The following is a 13,403-nucleotide window of genomic DNA, read 5'->3' as shown; positions in this document are numbered from 1 at the left end:
TGAAACAGTCCTATAGAGCAATTTCATTAGTATATGTGAGTAATGGTGGTTTAGTTAACTCTTAAGGGCTGGGTAAGGGCTCACAAGAAAGCTTCTAAAGCCCTGTGCTTGGTGTTCCTCTGTGAATGTCCATTCTACTTCTCTTTCTAATGCATGCTTTCCTTTCTTCTTTGTAAACAAAATGTTGACTTCATGGCTCAATTAAAGTGAATTGTAAAAGCTTAATTGGCTTCATTTAACAGTTAAAAAAGAAAAGAACCCAAACCTTAATTCTAATTGGAAGAAAAAAACTGAATTCATTGAATCCAGTCCGTGCAAAATCATGTGGTCTTCTCTGTTTACACCTGACTAACCTATCTCTAAACCATTAATGGGGTGATTCTAATTTCTGTCTCCTTTTCCTTTTTCTTCCTGCATCCCATGTTGTCTGTGGTGGTTTGTGTGGTTGGACTCTCCCCTGGTCAGTATTTTTATTTCCAGGAGGTGTTCCCTGTCTTGGCTGCAAAGCACTGTATCATGCAGGCCTATGCTGAGTACCACCAGTCTATCCTGGCAAAACAGCAGAAGAAATTTGGAGAAGAGATTGCAAGGTTACAGGTGAGTTTCTCAGAAATAAATATTTAAGTAACTTGGATTTCTGGTTTTTTTTTTTTTTAAATAAATTTATTTATTTATTTTTGGCTGTGTTGGGTCTTCGTTTCTGTGCGAGGGCTTTCTCCAGTTGCAGCGAGTGGGGGCCACTCTTCATCGCGGTGCGCGGGCCTCTCACTGTCGCGGCCTCTCCCGTTGCGGAGCACAGGCTCCAGACGCGCAGGCTCAGTAGTTGTGGCTCACGGGCTTAGTTGCTCCGCGGCATGTGGGATCTTCCCAGACCAGGGCTCGAACCCGTGTCCCCTGCATTGGCAGGCAGATTCCCAACCACTGCGCCACCAGGGAAGCCTGGATTTCTCTTTTTTTTTAGTGAGATTCCCAAGTTTGCTCGTAAAAATCTTTTCCACTCATTTCCCCTGTCAACAGAGTCAGGTGATTGTTTTTATTTTCTAGGCTATACCTACTGTGTGCTTTTGAAGTCTCACATTTTATCTAAAAATTTCATGCAAAATTTGCATTCAGTTTTCTTTTATTTATCCATGTTTATTTTAATATAAAATATTCTAAATTAATTATATGCTCCAGAAAGGATGTGGAGTACTTAACTTGTGGCCTAGCCTTGGTCTAAATTGGGTCATACAATTCCACAGCTTGAAAAGGACGGTGGTAATAGATACATAAATAGATTAGGTAATCAACAGAGTACCTTCTATGCTGTTGTATCAGCACTGGGTGTGTGAGAAACTTGATGTGACATCTGGGGCAACTTCGCAGAAGGGGCAAGGGCTGTTTACATGAGTTGTTTGTATTTTGAGGGTTGGTAAGCAGAGGGTAGGAAGAGGACTGTTAAGGAAATTTAAATATGGACTGGTATTAGAAGATACTATTCAAGTCTTATTTAGGAAGTTCAGTTTAATTAGTCTTCATGAGAAAAGAAACTCAAGTTTTTTGGTTTTCTTTTTTTTTTAATGCGTTTTTATTACTAGGGGTATAGAAGCCTCTAGCGGTATTCTATTTTTTTTTTTTAAGAAAACATTCTATTAATTAATTAATTAATTAATTTATGGCTGTGTTGGGTCTTCGTTTCTGTGCGAGGGCTTTCTCTAGTTGTGGCACGTGGGGGCCACTCTTCATCGCGGTGCGCGGGCCTCTCACTGCCGCGGCCTCTCTTGTTGCGGAGCACAGGCTCCAGACGCGCAGGCTCAGTAGTTGTGGCTCATGGGCCTAGTTGCTCCGCGGCATGTGGGATCTTCCCAGACCAGGGCTCGAACCCGTGCCCCCTGCATTGGCAGGCAGATTCTCAACCACTGCGCCACCAGGGAAGCCCGAAACCCAAGTTTTATAAAAAATAAAGTGTATGCTTGTATTATACTCCACACCTCCACACTGACAAAATCAGAGATGGGCACACTCAGATTATCAAACATTTTATTTTTTCCAGGGATTCACTTTGATTGTAATAACTTAGCATCATATGAAAGCATTATATGAAAATGCTTCTGAGAATGGGGTTTCTGGGGGAGAGATTTTTTTCGGGGTAGCATATTTAAAGTATTAGGAGTATTAGGAGTTTTGACTGAAAGAAGAACACACAACATAAGAGTTGGAGTTTTAGTTTTATTCAGGGACTTTACTGGGGACTGTGGCCTGGGAGACAGCCTCTCAGTAGCTCTGGGGAACCACTCTGAAGAGGTAGGGGAGAAACCAGCTTATATATGATTTTGGCTAAGGAATATGTACAGTCGGTCAGGCTTACGTCTCAGTAACATTACTGCTAGTCACAAAGAACAGATACCTCAAGTTAATGATTTTAGTGCTTTTCTTTGTATGGGAAGATGTGGGAATCTGGGTTCATTAAAATTCTTCCTGAGATATGCATCTGTCTAAGGGGCCTGTTTTTCGAAAGCACAGAGTGCCTCATCTTGTTTTTCATCCTGAATTCCTCTCTCAGGGAGCAGTGTTGGTCAGCCACTGCAGTGGGTAATGACTGGGTGATGAGCACTGCTGTTTGTTTTACAGAAGTTTAGCTTTTTTATTTTGGGGGAATTCTGGGACTGTTATATTCAAATAAGCCTTTATTCTCTATAAATCAGTTATATAAGAGCTCCTTTTGAAATTTTAATCTAATTTTTAAAACCCCTCTGGAAAAAGGAAACTATTTCAAACTCGCACAACAAGAGATAAAGACTTTTTTCAGTTATAGACACACAAGAGTTTATAACTTCAGTTTTACACCTTTAGTCATAGGTCAGAAGTTAACATATAGAACACAAATACTTACTGATTCATATCTCCAAGGGCTGTTCCTCTTTCCATTAAGTATGAGATATTTTTCCACTTGATTTGAGCTGAGAAATAGGCAAACAGAACAAAACAGACAAAAAAGATGACCAGCAAGTCATATTCTCCGTAGTCTCTCCTTCTGCCCCATGTACCTGATGGTTGCACCATTCAATCAGCTTTGCAATCATTGTTAACAATAATGGGGAAAAACTTATTAGTCACGAGCAAACCAGAAATAAAAACAAAATCACAAGAGTCAGGAATAGCACAACAGTAGGTAAAATAACAAAGGGAAAATTGCTGCTTGTGATTCACTTCTGGGGCCAAGAAAAGTTGTACCTGGACTTATACAGCTCATGAAGTGCGCTTATTGGACAGTGCAGTTCATTTGGCTCCAGAAGGTGGGTCCACTTGATCATCCTGGTGGAGTCTCTAAAGCTGCCAAGGTACGATCTTCAAAAAGACATAAAAATACAGTTGACCCTTGAACAACACAGGCTTGAACTGTCCAAGTCCACTTATATGCAGGTTTATTTCAATGAATAAACATTTGGCTCTCCGTATTTTCAGGTTCTGAATTTATGGATTCAACCAAATGCTGGTCGTGTACTATGTTTAATCTGCAGATGCAGAGTCTGTGGGTATGGAGGGCCAACTGTGGGACTTGGATTTTGGTGTCTGTGGCAGATCCTGGAACCAATCCCCCGCGGATACTGAGGGATGACTCTTTATAGATAAAAAAATGTGACTCAGAGTGAATACATATCAGAATTTATTTAATTCATTAATGAGGGACCTAATGAGATGATAAAACTGATTTTGTGAAAGTATTGTTTTTTTCTTTGTTATGATAGTAGCTTGTAGATATTAAGGAGATTGTTTATGCTTCTGTATGAATTTTATTTAAGTATTTACTATGGAAAATTTCAAAAATATATATATAAAAGTAAGAATCATCAAATATCCATTACCCAGCTTCAGTGATTTTCAATATTTTGCTTTGCGTTTCATGTTTCCCCTTCCCCTCTTATTTTTTTGGAGTATTTTCAGCTGTCTTATGTATCATTTCATCCTTAAGTTACTTCAGTATATGTAAGTCTTAAAAAAATTAAAACCACAATGTCATCCTATCTAGCACAGTTAATACTAATTAATAATTCTAGTAATCTAATAGTATCCAAACATAGTTTAGCTTTCTCTGATTTTTTCTAAAATGTGTTTTCACAGTTGGTTTGTTCAAATGAGGACTCATACATGGTCCTCATGTTGCATTTGGTTGATGTGTCTCATGAATTTTTAATTTGTAATGGCCTCTGCTCCCCAACTGCCATGTTGAATTGTCCTCACTTTTTCTTGTTTTGTATGTTTCTTACACTGATTTCTGTGATGTCTGTTATCTCTTTCATGTTCCTTACATAAATATTACAGTCTTCCTTAAACTATTTTCGTATTTTTCCTCACTTTCCTGAGTTCTGCAGGTCCCGTTTCACATTCTCTTGCTATCTATCACCCCCTGTTAATCTGGGCCATCTGGTCCTCTGTTCATATTTTGTGTGTCTTTGGTACTGTGATTGCATCCTTAAGTTTTTAGCTTATTTTAGTTTTTTTAGTATGCTGTGTTCTTTGCTTTGTGGCAATATTTCTTTCTTTTTTTTTTTTTGGCTGTGCTGCGAGGCTTGTGGGATTTTAGTTTCCCGACCAGGGATTGAACCCGAGGCCACAGCAGTGAAAGTGCGAGTCCTAACCACTGGACTGCCAGGGAACTCCCTGTGGCAACGTTTCTTCAGTGAATTTTCATTATCTGTTGGAAAGTTAAACTGCTCTTTTTCATCCTTTTCCTTATGGTTTCTTAGTGTTGAGGCAGATGGGATGCCTTTTCAGTCACTTGTGTTTGAATGAGCTTGATTTTAGTCGGGGAATAGCAAGAGGTTCCTGGGTGGGGGAACCACAGGGTATCTTTCCAAGCCTGCTTGTGTAAGGCCCTTCCTCCTCTCCTCCTCTCTGCTTCTCAAAGCCTGGTGTAGGAAGGATTCCACTTCTGTGCCTGTATTTCCCTGAGTTCCTCACAGCCTTTGCTTTTCCAGGTGATGCATCTACTTTCAGAGTTTGTATTTTGTTGACATTTTCTGAGTGCTCATCCCCTTTCCGCCTTCTCCCCACTTTCAGTCCTCTGTTCTGCTTCCCCCAGCATCCCTGCCCTTGTAATTATCTGCCTCTGTGCTCAGCAGGTCCTTGGGACAAGGCTCCTCAGTATTCCATTTTTCCTGTGACCCCTGGGTGGCTCCAGGCAGGCCATTTGGCTTTACCTTTATCTTTGAGCTGGCAGCTGTCACCTCATTGCATTTCATTGTTTTTAGATTTGCTTAATTAAGCACTTTGCCCTCAGGGTGGGGCCCTTAGCCTTCCCCTGTTTCTCCTGCTGTATTCAGCATTTCTTATGCTCCTAATAATTTTCCAATTTGGGGGAACGTTTGACCACATTTACAAATCAAATTTGATGTACAGATCACTTTAAAAAGTGATTTAAATTTGTGCATTTTCCCATCTCTTGGTTTACACTAAAGGTATAGCTTTTGTTTTCTTTGTTTTGGTTATCCTTGTTTCTATTTCATGTTAATCTTGCACATATATTTTAAAATTTATTCCTGGATATTTTGTCTTCCTGTTGCTAGTAACAATGGATTTTTTCTTTAGTTATCTTTTCAAATTGGTGGTTGTTTATCTGTATTTGCTCTGTTGATTTTGAATCTAAGCTATCTCTTATTTAGAATAGTTAATTCCCTTAGCTTTTGCTGGTATACAAATATATACCAGCAAAAGCTGGTAAATAATAATTGTTCCTTTTCTTTTCTAAATTTTATACCTCTAATTTTATCCTTTTGTCTGGTTATTTTGACATGTTCTGTGTTCTATGTTCATGACGATACTGGTGATCTTTGTTTTATTTTGACTCTAGGAATGTTTCTTTTATTTTTCTGCTAAGCATGAGATTAGCTTTGGAGGTTAAGATTTTAACATGTTAAGGAACTGGGTATCTATTTTTATTTTACTAAAATTTAAAAAAAATGTCAAGAGTGAATATTTTATCAAATGATTTTTCAACATCTTTAGAGATAATTCGATTTTTTAAACTTAAATTTATTATTTGGAGAATTATATAAGTAGGTTTTCTAATATTAAACCATTCTTGTAATCTTGTAATTTTGGTGTTTTAGACTTGCTTTATCTCTTCATGTGGTCGCTTTATATAGATGGTCTTTATATACCTGAGAATATTATGTATTCTCTAACTGTGGAAGCCAGGGTTCTCTCTGTCTGGTAAATCAAACTCATTAATTGTGTTGTTCAGATCTTCTGTAATCTTAACACATTTTTTGTTTACTCCATTTATTTCTGAGACAGGAATGTTAAAATCTTCCACTCTAATGCTGGGTAGATTTAGCAATTTTTCATTATAATTGTTTATATAGATAAAGGCTTTTAAATACAATATTTAAGAGGTTTTACATCTTTCTGGCAAATTGGAAAGTGTTTTATACTGAATTTATCCCTAATAATGCTTTTGACTTTATTGTCTATTTTATCTGGTGTTACTCTACCTAACACCACCTAAGTAATTTGAACCCTAACTTTATGTGAGGCATGTGTTCATCTTACATATCACAAGGGCAGCCTTTAAAGAAAAAATTCCTATTGGTGCTGACACAGCATGCTTCCTTGTTGATTTCCTATGTTGCATAATTTTTTTCTGACTCACCCTTTTCATCACGGGTATAGCCCTTTGAGGTTCCTGCCTTCATGTGGAGGGTGAAAGGGATGTTTCTTAGTTTTCTGTCTTATGTAGTTTCAAGACCCCTGTCTTAAGTCTCTCTGAGAGCTTTTAATGCATTTTAATAGCTTATCCTTTGGGTACAGAAATACCCAACAGTCAGTGCCAGCTTTCCTCAATGTCAGCTTATAGTTTTGATTTCTTTTATTTTCTTGGTAATTCATTTATGTCTTTAAAGGAATATCTCCTCTGTATTATTCTTCATTTTTTGATATTTTGGTATTTTGTGATGGGAGAATTTCTAGGCTGTTCTGTTGACCACATTTTTAGTAATGCCAGTCCTCAAAGATTTTTTAAAAAAACCAGTGCTTGGATACCTGGTTGAAAAAAAGAAAGAAAATATTCTTTTTTTTTTTACATTTTCTTAACTAGCATGCGGCAGAATTGATTAAAACAGTGGCATCTCGCTATGATGAATACGTCAACGTGAAGGAATTTTCTGACAAAATCAACCGTGCCCTTACTGCAGCAAAGAAGGATAATGACTTCATTTATCATGATCGAGTTCCAGACCTTAAAGATCTAGACCCTATTGGCAAAGCCACACTTGTGAAATCTACGCCAGTCAGTGTACCCATCAGCCAGAAATTCACCGGTATGTCAACTGTTCAGAGGCACTTTAATCTTATTTATTTTTTCTGCAGTTTAATCTACTTTTTGTAGCTAAAATCACATAATTGCGATTGTATGCTTTGAATATAATTTGCATTCATGTTGTTCAAAGTGAATATGAGAATAAAAATTACAGTGAAATTTTAAGATGGAAAGTAAATGGTAGTAAAGCATGAAGTATATATATAACAGAGTCAGAAAACTTGAAACTGTGTGTCTGAGTAATGATAACGACTTCAGTGAGCATTTGTCTTTTTGTTAACATTTGTTATTTAAGATTCTGCTAATAAAATATACATAAACATGACTTTAAACATATAAACTTCTGGAGTCATGGTTGTATCAAATGTTATAATATCCTTGAATATTGTAGGTATATGCAATACTATGGTAGCCTCTAGCTGAGATGCCAAGGATAATATTCTAAGTTATTGGGTGGTTATTTTACAGTTAGCCGTCTGTATCTGTGGTTCCATAGCCATGAATGCAAGCAACTGCTGATTGAAAAATATTCACATAAAAAAATTTCCAGAAAGTTCCAAAAAGCAAAATTTGAATTTGCCATCCTCTGGCAACTATTTACATAGCATTTACATTGTATTAAGTATCATAAGTAAGCTAGAAATGATTTAAAGTGTTTGGGAGGATATGTGTAGGTTATATGCAAATACTGTGCCATTTTTTATAAGGGACTTGGGCATCCACGGATTTGATTTCCGCCGGGGGTCCTGGAACCAATCCCCTGCAGATACCAAGGGACAACTGTACTTATTCCTATTTAACAAACACAAAGTGTCTACCATGTACCAGAAACTCTTTTCAGCACTTTACAAATATTAGCTCATTTATTTCTCAGAACAACTCCATGAGACAGGTACTATTATTATCCCCATTTGACTGATGAGGATACTGATGCAGAGTGGTTAAGTCATTTGCCCAAGGTTGCACAGCCAGGAAGTGGTAGAGCTGGAAACCATAGCACTGTGGCCCACTCAATCAGTTTCATCAACAAATAAGCATTGTTTTCTCCTGTGTAGATCTTCTTCACCAAAGATCCTTTAAACTTAATGACTAACATATCTTTAAAAGCTAAGAAAGTTAAGTTCAAAGAAAAAGCTTTCGTTATCATTGTCCACGAATATGGTGATCTAAAAATTCTCTTCATCATTGTATTTTCAATAGTGATTTAGTTTTGTTCTTTAAATATTTGTAGACTTTTAATGTGAATATTGGAAAGGAAATATGAGTAGTCACTTTACAGTTTGAGTTTTTGTCTTAAAGTTTTGTGGAAATTTTGATTTCTAATTTTAGATCTGTTTGAGAAGATGGTTCCTGTGTCAGTGCAGCAGTCTTTGGCTGCCTGTGGTCAGAGGAAAGCTGATTTAGTTAACAGATCAATTGCTCAAATGAGAGAAGCCACCACTTTGGCAAATGGGTAAGTAGAGCTTAACTTTCATAAATTTATCTCTAAAGTTCTGATGTTTTCTGATTGATTATTTATGAACGTTGTAGTTTTCTGAGCTCAGAGCTGAATGTCAAGGATATTTGAAATAACAAATATAGACACACACACACATTTCTTGGGGACACTATATTTACTGAACCCTGGCAAATGTATTATAGTTGGAAGAAATTTAATTACTGAAACAAAGTGAAAATATTTGACCACTAATTTGTATTTTAGGAGATATTTATTTGAGGGAAATGTGAAGTAGAAATGAACTTTCAAGGTTAAGATACATGTACATTCAGTATTCTGAAACAGTTTTTGTTTTTGGTGGATTGAAGACTAAGAAAATAATACATTGTTTTAAAAAATATATTAAGTATAATTTTCACACAATAAAATACACCCATTTTAAGTGTATAGTTCAAATCACTTTGATAAATATGTATACCCATGTAACTACCACCACCATGATCAAGATAGAGAACATATCCATCACCCTAAAAAATTCCCTCATGCCTTTCCATTCAATTCCTCCTCCTCTACCCTCTAGCCACTACTGATCTGCTCCCTGTCACCATAGGTTAGTTTTACCTTTTATACAATTTAATATAAATGTAATCATTATAGCATGTGCAATATGTGCATGACAGTATATAGTACATTATATGCAGTAAATAGTACATTATATATGATATATATTGATAGTGCATTATATACAGTGTATGGTATTGCTACAGTATGTATAATATGCAATACTTGCAGTATGCACAGCATGTAACAGTATATATTAAAAATGTGTTGGGCTTCTTTCACTTAGCATAATCTATGTTTTATGTATGTTTGATTCTTTTTATTACTGAGCAGTATTCCTTTTTATGGTTAAATAGTTTGTTAATTCTTTCACCTTTTGATGGACGTTTCAGTTGTTATGAACACTGATGTACAGATCTTTGTGTGGACATGTTTTATTTCTCTTGGGTAAGTAACCTAGGATTAGAATTGCTGAGTTGTATGGTTAGTGTATGTTTAACTTCACATGAAATGTCCAGATGGTTTTCCAAAGTCATTGTTCCTGCACTGTTTGAGAAATGCACTTGCTCTGCATTCTCATCAGAACTTAGGATTGTCAGTCTCTTTAATTTTAGCCATTTTAGTGTTTGTGTAGCAGTATCTCATAGTGGTTTAATTTTCATTCCCCGGATGACTAACGATGTTGAGCAACTCTTCATGTGCTTATTAGCCATTCATATGTCTTTGTGAAGTGTCTGTTGAAATCTTTTTGCTCGTTTTCAGAAACTGAGTTTTTCTTCTTAATCATTTTTAAAGAGTTCTTTACATATTTTAGAGGCAAGCCTTTATCAGAAATGTTACTGAGAATGTTTTTTCCTAGTCTTGTTTGCTTTTTCATGTTTTTAATTTTGATGAACGCATAGGTTTTGACCTCATTTTACTTTTTCCAGTAAGAAAGCAACATAAGTTTACTCTAACATCCCCTCCATTATGTAAATGAAATAATAGAATAATAGCTATTGTGCCACAAAACCGAACAGATGAAGATGCTGTATTAATACATAGATCAACTATGTACTCTTGAAATTTTGCTTAGATGATATGAAATTATAACCATTTTGTGTATTATTTCTGTTTTGTCACTGACAGTATAACAATCAGGAGTGTGATAAAAGATTGCATTTTTAAAATAGAATTTTTGACTTTTAATTACTTAGACTGAAAGAAGTTAAGTTTACCTGTGAGCCAAAGGTATCTAGTATATTTTAATGCATATTTCTTACCTTTTAGCTTTCAGTTCTGAACTGTGAACCTAACTTAACACTTTAATGAGTTTGTTTTAATTTTATCAATCACTGATTTTCTGTTTTTTCCTCTACATTTGCTTTATGTTTCCATTGACAGGGCTTACCCACTTTTTTGGAGTGCTAACTCTGCTGCTATTGATTTGGATATAGGAGATCAGTGTTTTAAAGGAGGATTAGACCTCTAGATGACATAGTATCTCATTTTTTCAGGGTGTTAGCTTCACTTAATCTTCCAGCAGCAATTGAAGATATATCTGGAGATACTGTACCTCAGTCTATACTGACTAAGTCCACATCTGTGATTGAACAGGGAGGCATCCAGACTGTTGATCAGTTGATCAAAGAGCTACCTGAACTTCTACAAAGAAATAGAGAAATCCTAGATGAGGTATGTTTTAAGAGATTTGCTTTTCAGGTAAAAACTTTTCAGCCCCTTGGTGTCCAGCAGGGATTAGGACTCAAGGCTTCTTCCTATTGGGTTTCACAAGGTAGCACTCATCATTTAGGTGACTTTGCTGTGGCCCAGACAGAGTCTGCTCTTCAGCCTCAACAGGAATTCTGATTGAGTGAAAATGGGGTCATATGTGTCTTAAGGGTATATAAATGCACATTACTGAAACTTGTACGACCATTGTGTAAAACTAGTATACTGTGAGAAATTACTATCACACAAACTGTTCAAGCTTTTCATAATTAATTCTTTTTTTTTTCCTATGAAAGATTAGGTCTCTGGTGAACAATGAATCAGACTAAGGAAGTTAGGCTATCAAATGTTTTATAAGCCCACTATACCTATCTTTTAGTAGAAAAGAGATTTTATCAATAAGAATGGAACACTAAAGTTTTTTGGCTAAAGACAGCTATTTGCCAATGTTATTCTCCTTTTACTGTGCTTTCACCTAATTGATACATTTGTTTCTTTATTGATACATTTGTTTCTTTAGCTATAAATATATTCAGGCTGGTTATTTTGGCTTTTGTCAGTTTAGGAGTCATCTTTTTTAGGTGACTTCTGTTCTCAATGCTTTAATTCATGTTTTGATCTTTCAGTTAACTATCAGAGGATGTTGTATTTACATCATATCCAAGTACTTTGGGGCAAAGACGGAGTACTTAAGTACTTATGACAGTGTGAACCTTGGGGATGAGACTATATACCTTCCAGGGTTATTTAAAGGATGAACTAAAATAAAACAGAAATATTAATGTGGAAAAAAGCTCATCTCATAATTAAGGAAAAACTGGCTTTATTAGTGTATATGATATGTCTGTTGTCTGCCTATCTTAATATGAAGGATTTTTATTTATTTTATTTGGTGTTCTTAACAGCCTTATGAGTCAGAGTCACTGTTATTCTGTCAGTTGTACTTGGAGAGTCTCATTTTAAGTAAGTTGTAAGTTGTGAAGCTGATACTGTTTTTGAGTGTTTATCTCTGTGGTAGCAAATTTAATTTTAGTCTTGATTTTGAGAAAATTTAAAGTGTCCACTAATTTTTTAAATGATAAATTTATCTTGCTTGGGAGCTATTGGGCCCTTTCCATCTTAGATTCATGGATTCTGTTTCTTCAGTTACTCTTTTTTCCTCCATTCTCTCCTAATGAATTCCTGTTAGATTGATGATGGTGCTTCTGGGTCAGTTCTTCACATCTCTCTCTCTTTAAAAAAAAATAATAATTAATTAATTAGTTAATTAATTTGACTGTGCTGGGTCTTAGCTGCGGCACTCGGGATCTTTGTTGCCACCTGCGAGATCTTCATTGCAGCATGCAGGATCTGGTTCCCTGACCAGGGATCGAACCCGGGCCCCCTGCATTGGGAGCATGGAGACTTAACCACTGGACCACCAGGGAAGTCGCACATCTCTTAAAGTTTCTATTACTTTTTCTCTTTGTGCTCTTGTTCTTTCTGGGAGATTGTCTCAGGCTAGCCATCCAGCTTATTAATTGGCTGGACATTTCAGATAAACGGAATCATGTCTTTTGAGTGTTTTTGTCATAAAAGGGTGTTGGATTTTGTCAAATATTTTTTCTGTATCTCAAGATGATTATATGGGTTTTTTCTGCTTCATTTTACTAATACAGAGTATTACATTAATTGATTCTTTGATGTGAACCACCCTTGTATTCCTAGTATATCCCACTTTGTCATGGTGTAGGATCCTTTTAATGTGCTGCTGGATTTGGTTTGGTAGTATTTTGTTGAGCATTTTACATTTATATTCATAAAGGATAATTGGTCTGTAGTTTTCTTGTGTCTGACTTTCAACTTGTGTGTCCTTATGGTTGTGTCTTTTGTAAATAGCGCATACTAAGGTTTTTCCTTTTCTTTTAGTTTGACAATCTTCATCTCTGTTTGTAGAGGGTTAAATCCATATATATTAGCTGTGATTATTCATATATTTGGAATCATGTTCTTCTATATTTTGTATTTTCTACTTGTCTCACTCTTTTGATTTCCTTCTTTTTTTGTCCCTCCTCACCCTCACTTTTTCCTGGTTTTATTGAGTTTCCTCCATTTCTTTCTTTTTTTTTTCTTTTCTTTTTAACAGCATGGAAGTTGTACACTTATTTTTCTTCTTTAAAGTTCATTATGATGTGTCTGGGTGTGGGTTTATTTTCATTTAAATTGCTTGATATTCTGTTGGATCCGGTGAATTTGAGGAGTTGTGTCTTTCATCCATCCCAGACAGTTCTTAGTTTTCACTTCTTTCAATATTACTTTTTCCCTGTTCTCATTATTATCTCTTTCTGGATCTCTGATGTTGAATCTTCTCCCTTTATTTTCTGGGTCTTTTAACCACTTGTATTTTCTGTTGCTCTG

The 13,403-nt window shown here is 35.9% G+C and overlaps 1 protein-coding gene across 2 annotated transcripts in view; it reads left to right on the top strand.

Moving 5' to 3' along the window:
* Positions 1 to 13,403, top strand: part of PDCD6IP (programmed cell death 6 interacting protein) — a 61,750-nt gene that overhangs the window by 28,839 nt on the left and 19,508 nt on the right. The window contains exons 7-10 of one of the 2 annotated variants that reach the window (XM_057554410.1): positions 481 to 597; positions 7,076 to 7,298; positions 8,627 to 8,750; positions 10,793 to 10,970. In XM_057554410.1, coding sequence (XP_057410393.1) covers positions 481 to 597; positions 7,076 to 7,298; positions 8,627 to 8,750; positions 10,793 to 10,970 — 642 coding nt within the window. Of the gene's footprint in view, positions 1 to 465; positions 598 to 7,075; positions 7,299 to 8,626; positions 8,751 to 10,792; positions 10,971 to 13,403 lie in introns of both variants that reach the window. The other variant, XM_007191507.2, reaches the window with a different exon arrangement.

Source organism: Balaenoptera acutorostrata, chromosome 10, assembly GCF_949987535.1.
Source record: "Balaenoptera acutorostrata chromosome 10, mBalAcu1.1, whole genome shotgun sequence".
NCBI lineage: Eukaryota > Metazoa > Chordata > Mammalia > Artiodactyla > Balaenopteridae > Balaenoptera > Balaenoptera acutorostrata.
Note: the sequence above shows the minus strand (reverse complement) of the source record. Positions and strands in the feature narration are given on the sequence as shown.